This window comes from Entelurus aequoreus, linkage group LG11 (assembly GCF_033978785.1).
Source record: "Entelurus aequoreus isolate RoL-2023_Sb linkage group LG11, RoL_Eaeq_v1.1, whole genome shotgun sequence".
NCBI classification, from domain to species: Eukaryota; Metazoa; Chordata; class Actinopteri; order Syngnathiformes; family Syngnathidae; genus Entelurus; species Entelurus aequoreus.
In genome coordinates, this window is record NC_084741.1 from 24,428,154 (window position 1) to 24,454,071 (window position 25,918).

A 25,918-nucleotide genomic window follows, 5' to 3' on the forward strand; every position below is an offset into this window, starting at 1 on the left:
TCATACTTGCCAACCTTGAGACCGCCAATATCGGGAGGTGGGGGGCGTGGTTAGGGCGGGGGCGTGGTTAGGGGCGTGGTTAAGAGGAGAGTATATTTACAGCTAGAATTCACCAACTCAAGTATTTCATATATATATATATATATATATATATATATATATATATATATATATATATATATATATATATATATATATATAAACATGACTTTCAGTGAATTCTAGCTATATATATATATATATTATTATTTTTAATTTTATTATATAAATAAATAAAATAAATACTTGAATTTTAGTGTTCATTTATTTACACATATACACACACAACACTCATCTACTCATTGTTGTACTTACAATGCTTTGTTAAGGGTTGAATTGTCCATCCTCTTTCTATTCTCTGTCACTATTTTTCTAACCATGCTGAACACCCTCTCTGATGATGCATTGCTGTGTGGCACGCACAAAAGTGCTTTCATCAAATGCACGAGAGTGTGGAATCTTCCATCTCTCCCTAGCATGGCCCAAAACCGGTCAATCCTTGCTTCCTGGGGAAGATCTTCCCTGGCAAGCAATTGGTACTCCAGTACTTGTACCCGGAGGCTGGTCAGGTCCAATCGCAGCTGCGGCAGACTTTTTTGGGGGGGGGCGTGGCCTCCAGCTCCGGCTGAATACAGGGAGTTTGTCGGGAGAAAATCTCTGTCGGGAGGTTGTCGGGAGAGGCGCTGAATATCAGGATTCTCCCGCTAAAAACGGGAGGGTTGGCAAGTATGATATATATATATATATTATTATTATTTTTATTTGTATTTATTTTTGAAAAAAATTTTTAAACACATTTTTATTTTTTTAATCAATTAAGAATCGTTACAAATAAGAATTGGGATTAATTAGAACATTTTTTTTTTTGACACCCCTTCAATGTTTTGAGGTTGAAAATATGTACATGAGGCAGAGTTGTGGTAAACTGAATTAGGCAATTGACAATCTCTACTACCTTATAGTTATACAGTAGGGGAGGGATTCATATGGCCCCATTCCTGGGTGGATCGCACATGAGAGGAAAGGTTTTTTCTTTATCCTTTGGCAATGCAGTCTGCTGAAAATGATGGAAAGTGTCACTCTACATAGCAACTGGCGCTTTGATCAAAGTTGGAATTGCCACAAAACACATTTTAAGATATTCAACACTCCACTGCCATCTGGCGGCTAAAGTGGACAGTGAACCACCCCCCCTCACCCACCCCCCCAACTGTCACATTTCATGTGTCAGGTAAACCGTGACCAACGGGTCCATATGAATCCCCTTTCTACTGTCTAGGGCGGTATGAGGCTAAATTCCTCACTTGTGGTGCTGTTACATGGTAAAAATCGCTTTTGGCCCTCAGAGGCAAAATGTTTGGACACCCCTGATTTAGACCTTCATGCATGAGCGCCGCTAAATGTGTGAGACGGGAAGTTCCAAGTTGTTATTCTCACGCCAGGTGTTGAACACCTGCACACTTAGTGAACACAAGTCGCTATCAATAGAAAGTGTGAGCTGATATTACACCGGCATGGAGGTCATGTGGAGGTGTGAAGCCGTCCTCAGCTTCATAAAGCAGAAACAATTTCGGTGTTAAGAAGAAATCTTCAAAAAAAAAAAAAAAAGACCGGGTAGCAGGCCTTTTGTGTCACATGTCACGCGGCAATGTGGCGAGTTGATTTTGTCACCAGTCAGGCAGATGGCGCCGCTGAAACTTCAGCTGTGTTGCCACAGTGACGTCTCCGCACAGTGTCCTGACACCCCATGACCCCCGGGGGGGCAACATTCCGACGCCCTCCGCTGACATCTTACACATCAGCTTCACGTGGCGCTCTCACACACGCACACGCACACACACACACACGTGTTCTCACCTAATTTCTATCTGTCTCTCTTACACACACACACACACACAAACACACACACACACACTCACACTGTCACCCAATTTCTATCTAGCTTCTTGGGGGGCTGTCTCACACGCGCACACATACACACACACACACACTTCTATCTCTTCAACAGACACAAACCCACACTTATATTCGCACATCCTGTACACACATATTCCTACCCAATTTCTGTCTTTCTTCCTTACACACGCGCACACGCATACTCATATTCTCACCCAGTTTCTCTATCTCTCTCTCACTAACGCACACAGACACACACATTTTTGCCCAATTTCTATCCATCTAACTCACACCAGCATACACGCAGGTGCTGTCTCACCCAAAATGTCTCTCAAATACACACACACTCTCTCACTCTCTCAAGCTGTCTACCTCAATTGCTCTCTCACACACGCACACGCACACGCGCGCACACACATATACACACACACACACACACACCATGCATCTCCGTACATTTCTGTCAGTTGTATAGCATGAGATGTTTTTTAAAGACACACACACACACACACACACCTCTGCAGGGCGTCACACATGTGGTCGGTCTGACTCTGTAGAGGAGGAGGGGGTGTCGAAGAAAAACAAGTTCCTCCTGGTCCATCTGGCCCTTCTCGAACCTTCATTAGTGAGCAATCCTCTGGTTAGAAGCTGCAGCACGACTGAATCATTCTGCTGTTAACTCTTGGAGTCTCGCCGCTTTTAATTTACAACAAAGATGGCTGCTCACGGAGAGAGACACTGTTGTTGTGCCCCCAATAATTAATTTGTTATTAAAAAAAGGACACGGTGTGTTAACTTCATAAATATTCTCTCTGATGAAATAGTGATTATTAATACGCAGGTTTGGTAATAATACATATGGGTGATGATAACGGAGTATTTTAGAATCAAACATTACTAGTTGAGGATGAATGCAAGTTTCACAACAAAATGTGCAAACCCTTCCAGAGGGATAACACAAAGTCCCTGAAATTATGTTGGCCTTCATTTTTAGAATCTTTTATTTACTTTCATAGAAAAACAGTGTGTTCAACCGTTGTGGCTGATCCAAAACCACAACTTCTGCTTTACTATTTAATTTTGTGGTTTTAACGGTGGTAATGTTATTTACTGTTTTCTACATTTGCGGTATTAAAGGGAAACTGCATTTTTTGCCTATCATTCACATTTCAGTTCCATCCATCCATCCATTTTCTACCGCTTATTCCCTTCGGGGTTGCGGGGGGCGCTGGAGCCTATCTCAGCTACAATCGGGCGGAAGGCGGTGTACACCCTGGACAAGTCGCCACCTCATCGCAGGGCCAACACAGATAGACAGACAACATTCACACTCACATTCACACACTAGGGCAAATTTAGTGTTGCCAAACAACCTATCCCCAGGTGCATGTCTTTGGAGGTGGGAGGAAGCCGGAGTACCCGGAGGGAACCCCCGTAGTCACGGGGAGAACATGCAAACTCCACACAAAAAGATCCAGGGTCGAACCCAGGACCTTCGTATTGTGAGGCAGATGCACTAACCCCTCTACCACCGTGCTGCCACATTTCAGTTCAGTTCATTTTCATTCATAAAAAATCAAACAAAGGAAGAAAAATACAATTAAACATAAAGTAAATTATGAATGAAAAGGAGCAGAAAGAAGTTAAAATAGTATAGTAGATCCTCATACAATCATTTTATGAAACAACACATATGTTTTTAATTTTTTTAATACATTCTAATTTGTAAAAAAAAAAAAAAAGGCGAGCAAGAGTCAGCTAACAATGGCGGTAATGGGGATTCAATCTATTTCCTCTATAAAACCATCCAATGTTTTACCGTATTTTCCGCACTATAAGGCGCACCTAAAAACCTCCAATTTTCTCAAAAGCTGAACAGTGCGCCTTATAATCCGTTGCGCCTTAAATATGGACCAATATTGAGCCACAACAAACCTAAACTTCATTTTCATAAAGTTTAGGTCTCGCAACTACGGTAAGCAGCCGCCAACTTCTTTTTCCCCCGTAGAAGAAGAAGCGCTTCTTCTCTACAGTAAGCAGCTGTCACGCCAATTTTCTTCCCATTACAAAAACCTTCCTATCCCCCATTTACTTCCGGGGTCATTTCCTCTTAGGTCATTTCCTCTTACTTACGTCATTTCCTCTTACGTCATCGACAGCGATCGATAGAATCCAAATCTCCTGAAAATGGTGGTGTCACTGACAGGCATGTGATTTTTCCGTCTAAAGTCGGAATTCCGTCTTTTTTAATCTCGGGGAGAAAAAAAAAAATTATCTCCCGTTTTTACGTTTTTTTTCCGATCCTAAATCAAGATTCGAGACGTAGTTTATATTACGCCGTAGTTGATTGGTCGATATGTTCCTTGTGACCAATCAGGACATCTGTTATGAATGATGACGTTAATAACGTCATCATTCATAATGGTTACTATACGGCCATTTTCCATATGTAAACAATGTCGGTTCTCGAGAGAAAGGACGCTTTACGAGTAAAATAAATTGATAAACATGTCAAAAATAAGTTTCGATGGGACTGGATGGAAAGGGAAATCACTGATACTGTTAGGAAGAAGAAAGTTACGACTTTGTTCGGTGATTTTATTCGGAAAATCGATCGTCCCGGAAAGGTTTTGTGCACGTGGTGTCATGATAATATTGACTATGGATCACGAGGTTTCAAGGCTTTGGAAGTACATGCGAAACGCCAAAAACATATGAAACAACTTGAAGCAAGGAAAACAAACTTTTCACTAGCTGGTACTCTTGGATGTCAACCGAAAGTGAGCAAACCTTACGGACTTCATCTTTTGTTTACATCGACAACTGCCGTAGACATCGAGAGGAAAGATCTACCCACTTCAGTTGCAGACAGGGTTGTTAATGATGAGGTAAGATAAAAAATATTTGCTTGCGAAATACGCATGTTTGTTTTAAATATTAACCAATTATTTCTTAGCGAAATATAAATGGGTTTTTCTAAAAATAAAAAGCCACGTGAAAATATATGAAATTACAGAAATTCAAAGAGTCGCATTATTGATTCCAGTTAACAATTTATTTGAAATAAATTTGCATATAATACTATTTTGTAATATTAAGTTCTTATGTAGTCTGTTGAAACTATTGTCAGTGGTGTACCAATCTTGAAGGTAAATATTTTTACACTTGTTTCATGCAATTCTCCTGAAGGAATCAATAAAGTACTATCTATCTATCAATATGTCAGTGTCCCCACATTATTATTATTTCCTATTTTCAAATATGAGTAAACAATACTAAACATGTTTAATTATTTTCATAAATGTATGTCCTATTTTGGCGAAAAGAATGAAATGTTTACATTACATGAACTGAAGTAATGTGGTAATACTGTAAATAAACTGTGGATAATAACACTGATCAATGTGACACCTGTGGATGTGAAATGAACACAAGATGTAAATATTAGTGCCTAAATACTGTTGGGACTGAACCATATACAGTGATTCATTAGGATAATTGGGTTATGTATGTTCTATTAATGATGTTTTCATGTCTTTAAACACTAAAATATTTTCTTCAAATGGTGCTGTCTTTGTTAATTTTAGCATGTTAAATTGGTGAAAAACCAGGAGCTTCGGGGGGCGTTGCCCCCCTTGTCCCCCCACCAGGGCCTTCGTCCCCCAGACCCCCGGAATTTTTTTCAGTCTTTTTCATTGTGGTCAAATCACATGCCTGCACTGAGATAGAATCCAAATCTCCTGAAAATGGTGGTGTCACTGAATGATATTTGTCTTTATCTTTCCCAGCGGACTTATGTCAAACACCAGCAGGCTCCGAAACATTTCAAGCGGAGTGTTAGGGCCGCTGCTGGGAACTTCTGTCTTCGTGGTAACGTGCAAAAAATATTAAATGTCTGTACTTTAAATCAACATTATTGTTGAAGCCATTTCTGTTATGGTTTACTAAGGGGAGGTGACGGCAAACAGGCACCAGGGGGCAGTATGTACAATTATTTATTATATATACAGGTAAAAGCCAGTAAATTAGAATATTTTGAAAAACTTGATTTATTTCAGTAATTGCATTCAAAAGGTGTAACTTGTACATTATATTTATTCATTGCACACAGACTGATGCATTCAAATGTTTATTTCATTTAATTTTGATGATTTGAAGTGGCAACAAATGAAAATCCAAAATTCCGTGTGTCACAAAATTAGAATATTACTCAAAGCTAATACAAAAAAGGGATTTTTAGAAATGTTGGCCAACTGAAAAGTATGAAAATGAAAAATATGAGCATGTACAATACTCAATACTTGGTTGGAGCTCCTTTTGCCTCAATTACTGCGTTAATGCGGCGTGGCATGGAGTCGATGAGTTTCTGGCACTGCTCAGGTGTTATGAGAGCCCAGGTTGCTCTGATAGTGGCCTTCAACTCTTCTGCGTTTTTGGGTCTGGCATTCTGCATCTTCCTTTTCACAATACCCCACAGATTTTCTATGGGGCTAAGGTCAGGGGAGTTGGCGGGCCAATTTAGAACAGAAATACCATGGTCCGTAAACCAGGCACGGGTAGATTTTGCGCTGTGTGCAGGCGCCAAGTCCTGTTGGAACTTGAAATCTCCATCTCCATAGAGCAGGTCAGCAGCAGGAAGCATGAAGTGCTCTAAAACTTGCTGGTAGACGGCTGCGTTGACCCTGGAGCTCAGGAAACAGAGTGGACCGACACCAGCAGATGACATGGCACCCCAAACCATCACTGATGGTGGAAACTTTACACTAGACTTCAGGCAACGTGGATCCTGTGCCTCTCCTGTCTTCCTCCAGACTCTGGGACCTCGATTTCCAAAGGAAATGCAAAATTTGCTTTCGTTTCCACCATCAGTGATGGTTTGGGGTGCCATGTCATCTGCTGGTGTCGGTCCACTCTGTTTCCTGAGATCCAGGGTCAACGCAGCCGTCTACCAGCAAGTTTTATAGCACTTCATGCTTCCTGCTGCTGACCTGCTCTATGGAGATGGAGATTTCAAGTTCCAACAGGACTTGGCGCCTGCACACAGCGCAAAATCTACCCGTGCCTGAAATACCATGCCCGTTAATACATAACTTACAGCGTGTATATACCGTATTTTCCGCACTATAAGGCGCACCGGATTATAAGGCGCACCTTCAATGAATGGCATATTTCAAAACTTTGTTCATATATAAGGCGCACCGGATTATAAGGCACACCTATGCACCCATTAGATGGAGCTGCGCTAATGGTATTTCTGTTCTAAATTGGCCCGCCAACTCCCCTGACCTTAGCCCCATAGAAAATCTGTGGGGTATTGTGAAAAGGAAGATGCAGAATGCCAGACCCAAAAACGCAGAAGAGTTGAAGGCCACTATCAGAGCAACCTGGGCTCTCATAACACCTGAGCAGTGCCAGAAACTCATCGACTCCATGCCACGCCGCATTAACGCAGTAATTGAGGCAAAAGGAGCTCCAACCAAGTATTGAGTATTGTACATGCTCATATTTTTCATTTTCATACTTTTCAGTTGGCCAACATTTCTAAAAATCCCTTTTTTGTATTAGCTTTGAGTAATATTCTAATTTTGTGACACACGGAATTTTGGATTTTCATTTGTTGCCACTTCAAATCATCAAAATTAAATGAAATAAACATTTGAATGCATCAGTCTGTGTGCAATGAATAAATATAATGTACAAGTTACACCTTTTGAATGCAATTACTGAAATAAATCAAGTTTTTCAAAATATTCTAATTTACTGGCTTTTACCTGTATATAAATATTCAATATATATAATAGTAACAAACAATACTAATTTAATAAACTAAGGAAATGGAGTGTGAACTAGATCCAAGGGTGTGTATGGTGTAAGACTATGTGTAGTATTTAACTGGAATGTGTGTTACCAAAGTGTTGAAGAGATACGAGGAAGTCCAGGGGGCAGGCAGATGATCCGGGATACAAGCGGGGTCCGTGGGGCTGAGAGGAGCGTCAGAGTTCAAGTCCATGCGAGGTGGTCGAGATCCGGGAAGGCAAAACACTGCGGGCACACGGGAGAAGACAGGGGGTCAAGGCACGGAGCGGAAACAAGGAGAGAGTCTAAAGGTAGTCGCTTACTGTACACCAGGAGAAAACTAAGTTCCCGCGCCGATCCTTGGGTCCACCCTGCCTTTATCCGGCACGCTCTCATCAATATCAGGTGTGCAGATAGCCGGTGAGTGTTTGCAGCTGGCGGCTGCTGCAGGGCGGAGACGCGCGCGGCGCGTCCCTGGATTTGCGCGGCCGTGGGCGTGTCCCAAGGTGTGCATGGATGGCAGGGGTCTGAGCCGTAACAATTTCACTAATATTAATTAATATATAATAATGTTAAATGTCATCTGACTTCACTGAGGTACATATGTGCACATAAATGTCATTTTAATTTAGTTCACTTACACAGAGAACTAAAAAAAACTGAATTTAACGAATACATTTAGTTTTAATAAAGTTTGATAATGTTGATTGATAATGAATTAACTTATTGTACACTGTTATTCATTTCCGCATATGTCTACGAGTCAAATGTGCAGTCAGGAATATCCTCTAATTAATTTGTCCGATTAATACTTGTCCGATTAATACAGACGTTTTGTTAACGCTATATTATAAAATTTTTAAAAAAAAAACAGCGACGGGCAGTGCTATCGATCGCTGTCAATGACGTAAGAGGAAATGACGTAAGAGGAAATGACCCCGGAAGTAAATGGGGGATAGGAAGGTTTTTGTAATGGGAAGAAAATTGGCGTGACACAGCCGCCGACTTCATTTTCCCCCGTAGAAGAAGAAGCGCTTCTAACCCAAAAATGGCTCCTATTAAGAGACACGCTTACGACGCAGAGTTTAAACTTAAGACGATCAGTCATGCAGTAAAACACGGGAATAGAGCAGCAGCGAGAGAATTTAACATAAACGAATCAATGGCGTTTAATTCGGACACTGAAGAAGAAGAATTTGAGGGATTCGTGGCTGAGGAATAACTTCATAAAGTGAGCTTTCCCTTCCACGATGGGATATAAATGTTGCACTACATGTTATACCTTGCTGTTGTTAAAAGATAAACAAAACACCACGTCACTGACTTTACCTCAGGGAAAATAATAAAACCGCTGTTTATTCATTTTGGGAGTGAACAGAGTTGTCAGAACGCTGGTTTGTAATCTATTAATAAAGTTTGACTGACCTGACTGTTTGTTGACATTCCCTTTAGCGCAGCTCCATCTAATGGGTGCATAGGTGTGCCTTATAATCCGGTGCGCCTTATATATGAACAAAGTTTTGAAATATGCCATTCATTGAAGGTGCGCCTTATAATCCGGTGCGCCTTATAGTGCGGAAAATACGGTATATACACGCTGTAAGTTATGTATTAACGGGCACATTTTTTTACGTATCATTTTTAGCATACTGCTTTGGGACAAATGATGAACCAGAATCTTATTTTTTTTTAGGCTGAATATAAGGAGGATAAGTTACAAGTTTGAGAATCTGTGTGCTAATCAGATCCAACATGTAGCAGTATTAAAAAGTGCTAAACAAGATATACAAACTACGAACATAAAAATAACAATTACTTACTGCACAATGTCTGCTCTCACTGAGATGCTGACTGATTGGGATGTTTGTATATTCCTGTTTAGATGAATAATTAATTACAATCCTCATGCAGGTAAAAAAAACAAAAACAAAAGAAAAAAACAAGTGTCTTTTTGTCTTTCCCATCATCTCCGGGTTTGGGCTCAATGAATGAGAGGCATAATTTATAATCTAAAAATAACTTTCACAAACTCAAAGGCGATGCAGCAGCTCACCGCTCAGTATTTCAATATAGCAGCATAAGCTAGTTAGCGTTCTGTGATCACAGCGCCTCTAAAAGTAGTGCCTCGGCGTTAGTGCTTAATAATAATAATAATTGGTTAAAATGAAGTTATGACACGTAAACGGAGTACTGTTGGCGATTTTTGGATGATATTTGGGTGCAACAGAGCACTCCCATTAGCTGCATTGTTAGCCACCTCGTACTAGCCGTATTTTATGAATTCGAATGCATAAAAATAAGATGTGTTCTTGTCTTACATAAGGATTGTGAATGATAGGCAACATTTTAAAAATTGTGCAATTCCCCTTTCACAATGATAATGTTATCTTCTGTTGTAATACCAACAATTTTTTTATACTGTTGTGGTATTTCCGATGGTAATGTTTTCTACTGTTATGGTAATAGCAATTGTTATGTACTGTTGCGGTATTACCGATGGTACTGTTTTCTACTTTTGTGGTATCAACAATGGCAATGTTTTCGACTGTAGCGCTACTAACAATTGTTATGTACTGTTCAGTGGCGTGCGGTGAGGTTCATGTCAGGTGAGGCACTGACTTCATCACAGTCAGATTTACAAACATATGAACCCTAAAGAGTATCTTATTCACCATTTGATTGGCAGCAGTTAACGGGTTATGTTTAAAAGCTCATACCAGCATTCTTCCCTGTTCGCCGCGCGAGCATTGTTGTTTTTGCACTTTTTGGCTTCTTGTTAAGTGACTTTTTTTGGGTGGATTCGGTCTTGCATGTGGAGGGTTTGGGTGTGGGCTTTGGTTGGTGTGGCGCTCCCGTCGGGCGGTGCATTCTGTGGCGGAGGTGCTTGGCACCAGGAGGCGGGGTTATGAGACGAGCCTCCAGTTTTATGATCGCTCAGCACAAGAAATACGTTACACACATACAGTTGTTGACAAAATACACTGTACATTATATACCTCAGCTAACTAAACTATGAAAATGTATAATATAATTAATATAGCAATACGGTCTCACTGCACAGCAGGCCAGCAGTTAGCCGAGTCATTGTGCACAATCCATGTTGAGGCACAACACAGTGACGTGCCTTAACTGGCTGCTGATCACCGCACCGTCTTTTCTCAGTATTTGAACGGCAAATGTGAAAATAAAAATAAAAATAATCTAAAACCGGTGAAGTTAAATGGAAAATAACTTTAGTAAAATCACTGGATACATATAACAATTTAATTAATTTTTTTTCTTTTTACTTTTTTTTTTTCTTTCCATGATGGCAGGTGAGGCCGTGCCTCCCCTGCCTCTAGTGACTGCACGCCACTGGTACTGTTGTGGTATTACCGACGGTAATATTTGCTACAGATGTGGTATTAACAATCGTTACGTACTGTTGCGGTATTGCCGATGCTAATGTTTTCTACAGTTATATTATAGATGGTAATGTTTTCTACTGTTGTCGTATTAACAATGGTAATGTTTCCTATCGTAGCGCAACAAACAATTGTGGTACCAACAGTTGTTATGTACTGTTGTGGTAATTCTGACGGTAATATTTGCTACAGTTGTGGTATTAACAATTGTTATGTACTGTTGCGGTATTACCGATAGTAATGTTTTCTCCTGTTGTGGCATTAGCAATGTTTATATTCTGTTGCAGTATTACCCATGGTAAAATTTTCTACAGTTGTAGTATAATAGATGGTAATGTTTTCTACTGTTGTGGTACAAACCCGAAAAGTTGGCACGTTGTGTAAATCGTAAATAAAAACAGAATACAATGATTTGCAAATCATTTTCAACCTATATTCAAATGAATAGACTGCAAAGACAAGATACTTAACATTCGAACTGGAAAACTTTATTTTTTGCAAATATTAGCTCATTTGAAATTCGATGCCTGCAGCATGTTTAAAAAAAGCTGGCACAAGTGGCAAAAAAGACTGAGAAAGTTGAGGAATGCTCATCAAACACTTATTTGGAACATCCCACAGGTGAACAGGCTAATTGGGAACAGGTGGGTGCCATGATTGGGTATAAAAGCAGCTTCCATGAAATGCTCAGTCATTCACAAACGAGGATGGGGTGAGGGTCACCACTTTGTGAACAAATATTTGAGCAAATTGTCGAACAGTTTCAGAACAACATTTCTCAATGAGCTATTGCAAGGAATTTTAGGGATTTCACCATCTACGGTCCATAATACCATCAAAAGGTTCAGAGAATCGGAAGAAATCACTGCACGTAACATTGAATGCCCGTGACCTTCGATCCCTCAGCTGCATCAAAAAGCGACATCACCTGTAAAGGATATCACCACATGGGTTCAGGAACACTTCAGAAAACCACTGTCAGTAACTACAGTTTGTCGCTACATCTGTAAGTGCAAGTTAAAACTCTGCTATGCAAAGCGAAAGCCATTTATCAACAACACCCAGAAACGCCGCCGGCTTCGCTGGGCCCGAGCTCATCTAAGATGGACTGATGCAAAGTGGAAAAGTGTTCTGTGGTCAGACGAGTCCACATTTCAAATTGTTTTTGGAAACTGTGGACGTTGTGTCCTCCGGAACAAAGAGGAAAATAAATAAAAGAAAGAAAAAATAAGTTTCTCAGTTCGAACATTAAATATCTTGTCTTGCTGTCTATTTACTTGAATATAAGTTGAAAATAATTTGCAAATCATTGTATTCTGTTTTTATTTACGAATTACACAATGGGCCAACTTCACCGGTTTTGGGTTTTGTATTAACAATGGTACTAACATTTGTTATATACTGTTGCGGTATTACCCATAGTAATGTTTTCTACTTGTGTGATAGCAATTGTTATATTCTGTAGCGGTATCACCGATGGTAATGTTTTCTACTGTTGTGGTATTACAAATAGTAATGTTTTCTACTGTTGTGGTATTAACAATAGTAATATTTTCTACTGTCTTGGTATTTTTGACGGTAATGTTTTCTACTGTTGCGCTATTAACAATTGTTATGCACTGTTGTGGTATTACCGATAGTAATGTTTTCTGCTCGTGTGATATTAGCAATTGTTATATTCTGTTGCGATATTACCGATGGTAATGTTTTCTACAGTTGTAGTTGTCAGGGCGTGGACTTTGGCGTGGTCTGTTTTCCCATGGTGCAAAGGATTTGGACCGGACATGGCGTGAAGGTAAATACATTTTTAATTTTAACACTCAAAAAAGGAACAAAAAAAAGGCGCTCACAGTGGAGGCACAAAACTTAACGCAGGGAACAAAAACTTGGACTATGCATAACTATGAACATGGCAAAACAAAAGACACTAACTGTGGCATAAATAAACACAACTTACTTGCGGAAGCAAAGAGCAGCATGAACGATGGTATCAAGAGTGTCAGGGGTATATCGAGAGTGTGATGTCGCCAGGCTGATTGCCTGGCAACTACGGGCTTAAATAGTGAAGACATGATTAAAGACAGGTGCGTGAGTCGTGAGGACAGGTGAAAACTAATGGCTTGCTATGGTGACAAAACAAACAAGAGTGCACAATGAGTCCAAACGTGAAACAGGTGAAACTAATGGGTAACCATGGAAACAAGACAAGGGAGTGAAAAATCAGGAACTAAAAAGAGTCAAAACCAAGCAGAACATAACTTAAACAAAACATGATCCCAGACATGACAGTAGTATTATAGATGGTAATGTTTTCTACTGTTGTGGTTTTACCAATAGGAATATTTTCTACTGTTGGGGTATTAGCAATTATAATCTTTCGTTGTGGTATTACCGATGGTAATGTTTTCTCCTGTTGTGATATTAGCAATTGTTATGTACTGTTGTGGTATTAACGATAGTAATGTTTTTTACTGTGTTGGGATTACCACGGATAATGTCTACTACTCTTGTTGTAATAAAAATATAATGGTAATGTGTCTCCTTTCAGGGGCGGGGCCACCAGCGGACCGGACCGTGGTGAAAGAACAGTACCGCTTCTTGTCGCAGAAGCTGTTTGCCGCCGTGTCGGTCTTCGCCGGCCTGGGCATCCTGCTGGGCATCGTGTGTCTGACCTTCAACATCTACAACGGCAACGTGCGGTAAGAACGGACGGGAGATGTCTAAGTCTGCGATGTGCCAGTTTGAGAGGCTGCTGCGGGGTCCTGCAGGATGTGATGCTAGTCAAAGTTGGGGAAAAAGAAGTACTGAGCAGAGATCCAACCTCATTTCAATCCATTGTTGACCTCAGAGTTCACAAACTAGCGGCTAGCTTCAGTGTGGCTGAGCTAGTATTGAGCGGCCCCAGACTGAAATCTTTTTTTTTTTTAAATGCCTTTTGAAGACCGTAGGACTTGTGGTTGTAATCCACGTGGGCTTCCTGACATGCTATATTTATGTTTGACCTGGTCAGAGCCGTCTCAGGTCCAATAAGTGGGTAAGCTCATCAGAAGCTTTCAGGAGTTTCTTCCTCCAGAGGCTTTGATGAGATTTCACACACAATTTCACACAAGAAACAGCTCGACAGGCCGGAATCAGTTGGATCAAATCGGATGTTTCCATTAGGCTGCTCCGAGTTTAAACACACACACAGACGGCGATCAATTTAACCAATTGGACAGTTTAAGCTTGTCAGAAATGGTTATGTGATCTAATGACGCTAATTTGTGACATGTTTACAGACCTGATTGCCTGCAGTCTCAGGTCTCTATGGGAAAGTATTTTGCTAGGTTTAGGTCTGGACTCTGTGATGGTCTATGTATGTATGAAAATAATCATAATTTCGCCTACACCAGTGGTTCTCAAGCTGTTTTCATCAGAATAACACTTGGCTCTCCATGTACCAACATTAAAATACAGTAGCGTAGTAGGCCCTAGTATTCATTAAAAACAAGATGTTTCATTCCACTAATATATAATTTTGGCCACTGTAACATCACACACAGTTTAAACAGTAACACTGAATATAGGAAAATAAAACATTGTACTTTAATCAAGTGATTCTTTGGCGTACCACGAGATGGGAATCACTGGCCGAGACCACTCTCACAAAAATAAGTCATCAGGAAAGAAAAAAGTCCAGATCTTTACGGCGCCACCTGCAGAGTTGTATCGTGGTCGCTTAGCATGATGGCTGCAACACTTTCACCAACTGACCTAAACTTGATTGCTTTGTTGAGTAACTTTTAAATTACATCATATCATTAATAAGTGCAAGATGCATTGAGGGAAACAGAGTAGTAATAGTGGTCTGAAACGAGGCCTTTGCAGTCATCGCAAAAAAAAACTATTTGCTTAGTTTAATCCAGGCCAGTGTGAGGGATGCAATGCCCTCTCCTGGGAGACGCAGCAGCTTGAGAAAAATAAAGAACGGTCCGTTTTTCAAACTGCTTTGCTAACATCAGTTATGTTTAAGGGCAAGATGAATTTAAAAGTTGGTACAGTGAGAGAATAAACCCAGTGCTTTTCAACCGAGGGACCCCGGGTCAGTTCAGTTTCAGATCTTAATTTCCCTTTGGGATTATTAAAGTATTTCTGATTAAAACTTGGGACCGGCCAGCATATTTGTCAAAGATTCTCTAAAACAGCATAGCAAAGGATCTTTGACTGTTTTTGCAGTCGTCCTTAAAAACATTAGATCACTCTTTGTCATATAGAGGATCTTTAACTAGTGTTTTTGCAGTAGGTCCTTAAAAATAGCAGAGCACTCGTGTCATACAGAGGACCTTTGACGGTTTCGCAGTAGTCCTTAAAACATCAGAACACTCTTGTCATATAGAGGATCTTTGACTAGTGTTTTTGCAGTAGCCCTTAAAAACAGCAGAGCACTTCTGTCATAAAAAAGATATTTGACTATTGTTTTTGCAGTAGGTCCTTAAAAACATCAGAAAATTCCCGTTGTATAAAGGATCGTTGACTACTGTTGTTACAGTAGTCCTTAAAAACATCAGATCACTCTTGTTATGTAAATGATCTTTGACTGTTTTTGCTGTAGTTTTTTAAAACATCAGATCACTTCTGTCATATAGAGGATCTTTGACTAGTGTTTTTGCAGTAGTCCTTAAAAACGCCACAGCAATTCTGTCATATAAAATATCTTTGACTATTGTTTTTGCAGTACGTCCTTAAAAACATCAGAAAACTCCTGTTATATAATGGATCTTTACCAGTGTTTTGCAGTAGTCCTTAAAAACATTAGATCACTCTTTGTCATATAGATGATCTTTGACTGTATTGCAGTAGTCCTTAAAAACATTAGATCACCCTTGTCATATAGAGGATCTTTGACTGTTTTTGCAGTAGTCCTTAAAAACATTAGATCACTCCTGTCATATTAAGGATTTTTGACTGTTTTTGCAGGAGTCATTAAAACATCAGAACACTTCTGTCATATAAAAAAAAATATTTGACCATTATTTTTGCAGTAGTCCTTAAAAACAGCAGAACATCCTGTCATAAAGAGGATATTTGATGTCTTTGCAGTCGTCTTTTAAAACATCAGATCACTTCTGTCGTATAGATCATTGCTTCTCAACCTTTTTTCAGTGATGTACCCCCTGTGAAAATTGTTTTAATTCAAGTACCCCCTAATCAGAGCAAAGCATTTTTGGTTGAAAAAAAGAGATAGAGAAGTAAAATACAGCACTATGTCATCAGTTTCTGATTTATTAAATTGTATAACAGTGCAAAATATTGCTCATTTGTAGAGGTCTTTCTTGAACTATTTGAAAAAAAAGATAGGTTTTTATTTATATTTAAAGAGGATTTTTGAATTATTGCTATTATTAGAATATTTAAAAAAAATCTCACGTACCCCTTGGCATACCTTCAAGTACCCCCAGGGGTACGCGTACCCCCATTTGAGAACCACTGGTATAGATGATCATTGACCAGTGTTTTTTCAGTGGATTCTTAAAAACAGCAGATCCCTCCTGTTGTATAGAATATTGTTGACCTGTGTTTTTTTGTATGTCCTTAAAAACAGTAACATTCCTGTTGTCTAGCAGATCTTTGACCAGTGTGAAAATATTGCGTTAGATTGGATGTATAGCTTTATTTATGACTACATGATTCATTTGGTGTAGTAAAGATGTGAAAGTGGGAGTCTAGCATTGACAGTGTTCACTTAATAAAAATAAAAAGTCAAGAGATAAGGTTTCTGGTCCTTTGGTCTCTGAACATTTGCCCCCCAGAACAATTTAGTTGAAGAGCCCTTAAATTTGTAATGAGCAGAAAATGTCCCAAAATATGCGACACTTTCATCGATTCATTTAATCTAACCTTGTTGTTGATACTGTTCTGTTGAGCAACTTTCATACAAGGAGGATGCCCAGGGGGATACACTGTGGCTGTTTAAAACAATGCAATAGGAAGATTCTCACTTTGTTTGCTTAGTTGAATCCATTTTTCAGCAGGAATGTCGATGTCGCTGGCTGACTCTGTGGGAGTTTGATTAGCAGTCTGCCTTCCTTAAATTAACAGCAAACAATATAGTTTGCTACTTTAGTTTGGCGTACTCGGTTGTTTATACTTTGTAATATGCCCCAAAATGCACCAAGAAAGCCAGCTGCTGCTCTTGCATGGCAATGTGCAATCTTTTCTTTTAGTGTGCTGACAATCCTGCATTCTTGCTATGTAACGTAATTAAAGCTGTTTCGCAGGTAGCCAATGTTGATGCAGATGCCAGCGCCACAGTGCGTGCGTGTGTGCGTGTAGACACATTACACCAGGGGTGTCCAAGCATTTTCCATTGAGGGCCGCACACTGAAAAATGAAAGCATGCAGGGGCCTTTTTTATATTTTTCATTTTCAAAACCATAAGGGCTTCCCTCAATTTTGGTGACTGTTAAAGTCCCCATGGACTTAAAAGGGTCGCAGTCATTAAAGTGTTACAAATAAGTCATATATTAATATTTTTTTATAACATTTAACATTTAAGTAGCTATAGAGCAGGGCTATTCAACCGCAGTTTTAAGAGCCCAAGGGTTCAGGGGCCAGACATTGAAATGTGGATGTTTCATCAGAAAGTGCCTCCGCAGGTTATATTTCTTTGAGACTGCGTTTACTTAATTAAGTAAGTAAACACATCGGCTTTCACACTACATCCAATATACATCTAATATTCTGCCCTCGCTACTCTATTCTAGCATGTCCAGCTTGTTAACAGTATGAAGAAACAGAAGCTCCAGTTTTTGTTGAGGATTGATCTTCCTTCCTTAGTTTTATTTCTTTACACTTCTTCCTTCATTTAGGAGTGTAAGACTGAAAATATAAAGATAAAATAAACATAAAAGTATTACGTCCATTGTGTATTTTACATAAATAAAATAGAAGGTTTAGTGTTAATATATTCACACAATAAACTACAAATGTTTACACATATAGAAATGACACAACATTCACACACCAAACATTGTATGTAGAGCTGAAACGATTACTCGAATAAATCGAGTAATTCGATTACAAAATATATTCGAGGAATTTTCGCTGTCGAGGTGTCAATAAGTTTTTTTTTTACAACATTTTGCCTCGTTAAGGCCATGTCACAGAACACAAATACTTAATAAACGCATACTTATCTCTGCGTTTAGGCCTCTTGTCCAAACGCAGGTGCATACTTTTGTCCTTAAAAACGCAGACCAAAGTGTAAAGTTCCAAAACTCTCCACTCAGCGGGGACTTGTGATGACATCACGGTTGTACGCTGTCACTTCCAAGCTCAACAACACTGCCTTGCTGCCTTTAAACACATTGTAAGAGGACTTAATGTATGTTTGAAAGTAAACATGCTGCTATTTTCACTCAACATTAATAAAAAGACACATCAAATTGGGTTTTGCGACACTCCTGCCAGCGCTAATGACAGTCAGCTGTTTTGGATACGATCGCTGTCAAACCGCCACCTGATGGGACAACTTTGACAGGCAAGACTGTTTGCTGTGTGTCATAAGAAAGGTGCAACATTATTTAGTTTTTAGTCCGTGTTTAACGACAAATCATAAAGTTAACTTACGTGTCTTGACTCAATTTTTGTAGATGGGGCCGGGCACGACCGTGCACGCGTGTAAAAAGCGGCCAAGCAACTAAAAAATAGCATCATCCTTGTAGTTTGTACTGATGTTAAAGACAATATACACTTCATTTCACATGTACCATATCACTATATCCATGATTAAATGCTTTATAATTCCATGAGAGTTTTGCAGCGGTACACGCACATCCGTGTGCTTTATATAAATACTTAAACATGCAAAAGGGTTTCCTTGGCTCGTTAGTGCGTGCTGATTTTAGAAATAATGTACACTTGACTGCACATGTAATACATCACCATGTTGCTGAACACGTTATAATTCTATGAGTGTTGGGTTTCAGCAGCACAGGCGTGAATTCGCTCTTTAATAATGTTCCCAGGATTCTGTGTAAGTGCAGGCTGGTTTTAAAGATAATGTACATGTCATTTTACATCTAAAGTCGATCAAAATAAACATAATAGGAGGTGTAATGCTGCACCAAGTCAGATATTGCTGCTTTTTTCAGGCTTCTGATTGGACAATATGTGCATGGCAGCAGGTGTATGTGTTTGTGTGTTGACATAGACACTTTTGACACTACACTTGTGTGGATGGAGATTGTTTTAACCCCAAATATGTGTTTTTGGAACTCTCTGTGTTCGTGTGGACATGGCCTTAGGCTGCACCAAATAATAATATAAATCCATTTAATAAAGTCAAAATACAAATAAGGCAACAAGAGAAGCATCCTATACTTCTCTTTTGAAAAGTAAATTTGTACAGCCGATATGGGTATCTACATCAACTATATGATTTGCCTGAGAAGCTGGACAGGACAAAAAAAAAAAAAACGTTGTTTTTTTTGTTTGTTTTTTAAGCAAAAATATGATTTATTCGATTACTCTATTAATCGATCGGGATGTTCGATAGGATACTCGATTACTAAAATAATTGATAGCTGCAGCTCTAATTGTATGTGACTTATCACTGTTAGCCTTGTCGCCCTCTACTGGTCAAATTTAGCAGTACATATATTAAACGAGGTTTTATCGTTACTCTCAGACAAAAAACAACACAACTACGAACAGTGTTGGGACTAACTCGTTACAAAGTAACGCGTTACTGTAACGCCGTGAGTTTCGGCGGTAACTAGTAATCTAACACGTTATTTTTTATATTCAGTAACTCAGTTACCGTTACTACATGATGCGTTACTGCGTTATTTTACGTTATTTTTTATGTAGTATCGGCTAGAAACTGAAGATCTGAGTGTGTTTTGTGGCAGCGCTGCGGTGGAAAATAAGAGGCGTACGTGCTTTGTGTGGGTGGGGGCGGGGGGAGTCCCATACCGTAGTTGAGGAGCGCAGGGGAGACGTTCCTTCGGGGCTAACAACCTTCACTTTACCCGGAAGTGGTCTTTACAGCTGAGGGTGAATGACGAGGCCGGCGGTTTGTTGCAACTTTGTGACTTTATTGGACGCAGCCATCCAGCAAGCTAGAGAGAGCACCTGCAAGCACTCACTGTCGCCGCTCGCTCACCTCTCTCGCCCACTCACTCACTGACGTCACTCACCCACATGCTGTCATATCTTAAAGGGCCACACACACACACACACGCACACACATAAACGCTACTATCATAACAACTAACAAGACATCAAGGTGAAGCCAAGAGTCGATTTTTTTAACAAGGAGAAATTCTCAATACTTTTCTTTTTTCGAGCACAAAGAAAATAACATTTTAGTTACGGTAAATGTAAGTTGTGTGTTGGATCAAATATCCTATCTACTTCAAGTTCAAGTTAAAGTGCCATTATGTTGCAGCTATTTAAAATAGTTTTGTCAATTTGTTCTGGCCAGAAACAATTTGGCCTTTGAAACATATCTTTGTCTTTGTGTGTTGTATGTAGACCACATTGCTTAGCAGAGTTGAGTGATGTAAATGCATGTCAAGTTGATCAACACATTGTATTATTCTCCAGTGCAATAACAGTACTGAAATGAAGGCTAAAGGGCATTAATGGGAGCTTTTAAAAAAAAGAAAAAAATAAGTAACTAAATAGTTACTTTTCAAAGTAACGCATTACTTTTTGGTGTAAGTAACTGAGTTAGTAACTGAGTTACTTTTGAAATGAAGTAACTAGTAACTATAACTCATTACTGGTTTTCAGTAACTAACCCAACACTGACTACGAATACAAAAAACATCACAAAGTCAGCAATTTCAATAATATAATATATTCAAAACTAAATATTAGAGATGTCCGATAATATCGGCCTACCGATATTATCGGCCGATAAATGCTTTAAAATGTAATATCGGAAATTATCGGTATCTGTTTTTTTATTATCGGTATTGGTTTTTTATTTATTTATTTTTTAATTAAATCAACATAACAAACAGAAGATACACTTACAATTAGTGCACCAACCCAAAAAACCTCCTTCCCCCATTTACACTCATTCACCCAAAAGGGTTGTTTCTTTCTGTTATTAATATTCTGGTTCCTACATTATATATCAATATAGATCAATACAGTATGCAGGGATACAGTCCGTAAGCACACATGATTGTGCGTGCTGCTGGTCCACTAATAGTACTAACCTTTAACAGTTAATTTTACTCATTTTCATTAATTACTAGTTCCTATGTAACTGTTTTTATATTGTTTTACTTTCTTTTTTATTAAAGACATTTTTTAAAATTTATTTATCTTATTTTATTATTATTTTTAAAAAGGACCTTATCTTCACCATACCTGGTTGTCCAAATTAGGCATAATAATGTGTTAATTCAACGACTGTATATATTGGTATCGGTAATTAAGAGTTGGACAATATCGGAATATCGGATATCGGCAAAAAAGCCATTATCGGACATCCCTACTAAATATCTTATGCACAATATCTATTTACAAATGTTTGACCAAGTTTGGTGATGCACGTTGGGATTTACTTGTCTGGTTCAATGTGTCCGTCACTTCAAAGGTCCGCCAGAAAACAATGACTCGAGCACTTGTTTGGAGCAGAACATTCATACTTTGTTGTCCAGTCGTTGTTTAAAGTCCGATTTTTGCAATATATTTGATTTGTTAAGCGTTGTATGGGTAGTTTTCTACTCAACACACTGTTGCCCCCATCATGTACTGCATACATGATTGACCCTAGTTTGAATGGTTTCATCAAGCATAGTTGGGTGGTGTTCGGCGCCAGTTGAATAGACATACTATGGATCAACTTCAGATTTATCCATTGCCATTTTTTTAATGTTTTATTCCCAATTTTTTCAAAGAAAACCCATTTTCTTTTTTACAAAACTCAAAATATGCAGTATTTTCGCCAAAACCTTTTTAAAAATTTAATATTTGATGTGAAGTAGTTGGAGCCTAAAGTATGTAAAAAAAAACAAAAAAACAAATACAACAACATTGCTTTTGATTCGTTTTTTAATATTTAACATTGACATTTAAAGACAAAATCAGACTAAAGGCTACAGGGACCCAAAAGGGTCATTAAAGTGTTTAAAATATATATATATTTTTTTTTACATTCAACATTTAAATATCTATAGATCAACTTCAGATCTATCCGTTGCCATAAAGTTTTATTTTTTCTATATGTTTTTTGCCCATTTTTTCAAAGAAACCCCATTTTACCTGGCAAAAACTAAATATGCAATGTTTTCCCTAAGACATTTTTCAAAATGCAATAGTTGATGTGAAGTAATTGGGGCCTTCAATATGTAAATAATTCATAACAACATTGCTTTTGATTTATTAATATTTTTTCAACAAAGACAGTTTAAAAAAAATCAGACTAAAGGTTTTGGGCCTCCACTCATAAAAGTGTTTAAAACAAATCATATATGACTATATATTATTATTTTTACTTTCAAGGCTTATATCTCGAGATCAGTGATTTGTACATGGGCTCTGTCTAGTGGTACATCAAAGAATCACTTGATTAAAGTACAGTGTTTTATTTTCCTATATTTAAACAGTGTTACTCTTCAAACTGTGTGTAATAATGTTACAGTGGCCAAAAATATTAAATATACTCGTTAAATAAAACCTCTGCCTTGAGTTTAATGAATACTTAGGCCTACTATGCTACTGAATTTTAATGTTGGACATTACGCTGGAACTCGGAGAGCCAAGTGTTTTCTAATATGGTACTTGGTGAAAAAAGATTGAGAACTACTGCTTTAGATAATCTACAGAGCAATCCGTCAATAAGTTTGTATTATTTTTTCCCATCAATGACAGTTTCAAAGTAAAAACAGCCAGCATGGCAGCTTTGCGTTATTTAAATATTGCAACATTTTGTCGTTACATTAACCGTTTGCTCTTTTATTCCAATGTGTCTGGTTTTTTTGTTATAGTATTTTTAAAATGGCCCACCGGCCGCACTTTGGACAGCCCTGCATTATACAGTAAGAAACAATATGGTGCTTTTCTGTTCACACCTCGGATTGTCTCGTATGTTTCTCCATCAGCTACATCCAGAACTCCCAGCCCTACCTGAACAACATGACGGCAGCGGGCTGCATGATGGCGCTTGCTGCCGTCTTCCCGCTCGGCATCGACGGCCACCACATACACCGCTCGCAGTTCCCCGTCGTCTGCCAGGTAACGCCAAATAATGTATTACTATAATATGATATTGTCATTATGCAGGTGTACCAAGTCATTTAAAAAGCATGATGTCATTCAATGAGAAAATTAGGTATTTTAACGCAAAACTCCTAAAAAGCTTTACGGCTGATAAAAAAACAAACATCTGAAGGCTTGAATGTGCGACTTATTGGAATTAATGCTTCCAACGCCGTCATTGGAATTTAACAAAATACACAATAAAAATCCCATCCAAGGCCTGCAACTTGCTTATTTCCCCGAGTGTTTTATTGGAACATTCACTTGGCTCTGTAGAAAAGTACAAACATAATAAAAGTCCAAAGTCTGAATTGCTTTAGCACTCAAATCAGCCTTTGCTTTCTCTGGGATCTCCAACCTGAGCGTGTAATTACTGAGCCATCTTTGGGCCAATGAGAGCAGATGCTTCATATCCAAAAGTGTAATATTCATGCGCACACGCTGCACCAAAAGGACATCTCTCTGCTCTTAAATTAACATTGACTTTTTTTCATTATTAGATTTGATTGTTAATAAAGGCCAGTCAGTGACTGATGCATGTGAGCCACCAGGCAGGAATTACTTTTTAACAGTGGAGGAAGATTTCTATACTACTAAAATATTATACTACCACTACAATATTATATTACTAAACTATTATACTACTACAATATAATTATATTAATATTATACCTGCCACTACAATATTATATTACTATACTATAATACAACTACTATATTATTATACAATTATACTACTACTATATTATTTTGGTACTATACTATTATACTACTACTATATTATTATACAACTGCACTATTATACTACTACTATATTAGTATACTACTACTATATCCTCATAATACTATACTATTGTACTACTATACTATTATACTACTACTATAATATTATACCACTATACTATTATTGTGACGATATTGTTGCCCGGATCATGTTTTGTTTTAGTTTAAGACTCCCTTAGTTCTGTTTCAGCACCCCTGGGTTTGTGTTTCTTGGTTGCCATGGGTGCTGATTATTTTCACCTGCCTCTGATTAGTGTTTAGGACGCTCACCTGCTCCCGGGCACTAATCAGAGAGCCTTTTATTCCTGCCTTTGGTCACACTCGGTCTGGCCGTTTTGTTTGCTTTATGCGACAAGTTACGTTGGTGATTATTGCATCCTTGTTCCATGCTAAGCTTTTCCTTTAGCTTACCATAGCTTCCCGTGCTATCAGCACGCTTCCTGTATGTTTGTATTCCTGCCTGACTGATTTATGGAAAATAAAAAATGTTCCTACCTGCACACTGCTTCCGGAGGTCCTTCTGCATCTTTGGGAAACGATCCGCGCATTAACATGCGACCCAGCCGCAACAGAAAACAGCCAGCAAAAAGTTTTCCCACAGCGGACATGGAGGAACTGGACGAGGAGACGTCGATGGAGCTAAGGGCGATGGAAGCGGAGACCCTCCGCTATTCTCCCGAGGAGATTGATGGTCTGATATGGGGTCCCGAGGGTTCGCTGGTCCCCATCGACTCTGCTTGGTCCGGGGACATCGTCACACCACCTTTTTTAGATGCGCCAGTGAATGCGGAGACCATCCAGGAAGGCTTCGACTCGCTGACAGGACGCGCCGACCCCTCAAGCTCCTTCTCCGGATCCAAGCAAGCTGCAAACAGACTTGTCTTCCTTGCCGCCGATGTTTGGTAATCCCATTCATCATTTTGCCAAACATTTCACTGCTTGGGCTGTTAGCGAGATCAGTACGCGGCCCGATGATGTCAGACTACCGGCGCGTTGGGATGACGTTACGCTGCAAGGTTTTTTTCCTACCTCATTCTGTCAGCCTTCCTCAAAAAATATAATGTTTATGGATAAAGACAAGGACTTTTTTTTCTGATTCATTCCTGAGGGAATGGGCTAGGGCTCGTAGCTGTGCAACGGAGGAGGCTGGCCCCCCGCCGCCTGTCCTGCCTCCTCTGCCTGCCTCACTTGCAGCTCCAGCGCAGCGATCGTCCGGGAACCCTCCAGAGAAGCACAGCGCAGCTTGGATGGAGGATTGGTACCAGAAGGTGCTGAGGGAGATGCAGTTGGAGGAACAATCCCGCTCGGCAGTGGGCCTGCAGACTCCACTATCCTCTCCATATCCTGCTGTGCAGCCGCCGCCATCTTCTCCGTCTCCTGCTGTGCCACCTTCTTTGCCTGCACCTCGCCTTCTCAACGGCCACGGATGTGGCGTTTGACTCGCCGCCGCCACTTGACTCGTCCCTGGTAGATTCGGGGACACTTGACCTGGCGACCCACCACCAAGTCCTCCCGCCACTCTCCCGTGATTTTGAACTTGTTCTCTTTGTTTTTTCTGGGCACATCTGGAATCTGTCCTTAAGGCGGGGGTACTGTGATGATCCGTTGCCCGGATCATTTTTTGTTTTAGTTTAAGACTCTCTTAGTTCTCTTTCAGCACCCCTGGTTTTGTTTCTTGGTTGCCATGGGTGCTGATTATTTTAACCTGCGCTCTGATTAGGGATCGGGACGCTCAACTGCTC

General features: G+C 39.4%; 1 protein-coding gene across 5 annotated transcripts in view; it reads left to right on the forward strand.

The window, feature by feature from the left end:
• The window catches only part of gabbr1a (gamma-aminobutyric acid (GABA) B receptor, 1a), a 238,125-nt gene that overhangs the window by 198,806 nt on the left and 13,401 nt on the right, over nt 1-25,918 (forward strand). For all 5 annotated transcript variants that reach the window (XM_062062735.1, XM_062062732.1, XM_062062736.1 and 2 more), the window contains 2 exons: nt 13,684-13,834; nt 23,237-23,369. In XM_062062735.1, coding sequence (XP_061918719.1) covers nt 13,684-13,834; nt 23,237-23,369 — 284 coding nt within the window. The remainder of the gene's footprint in view (nt 1-13,683; nt 13,835-23,236; nt 23,370-25,918) is intronic.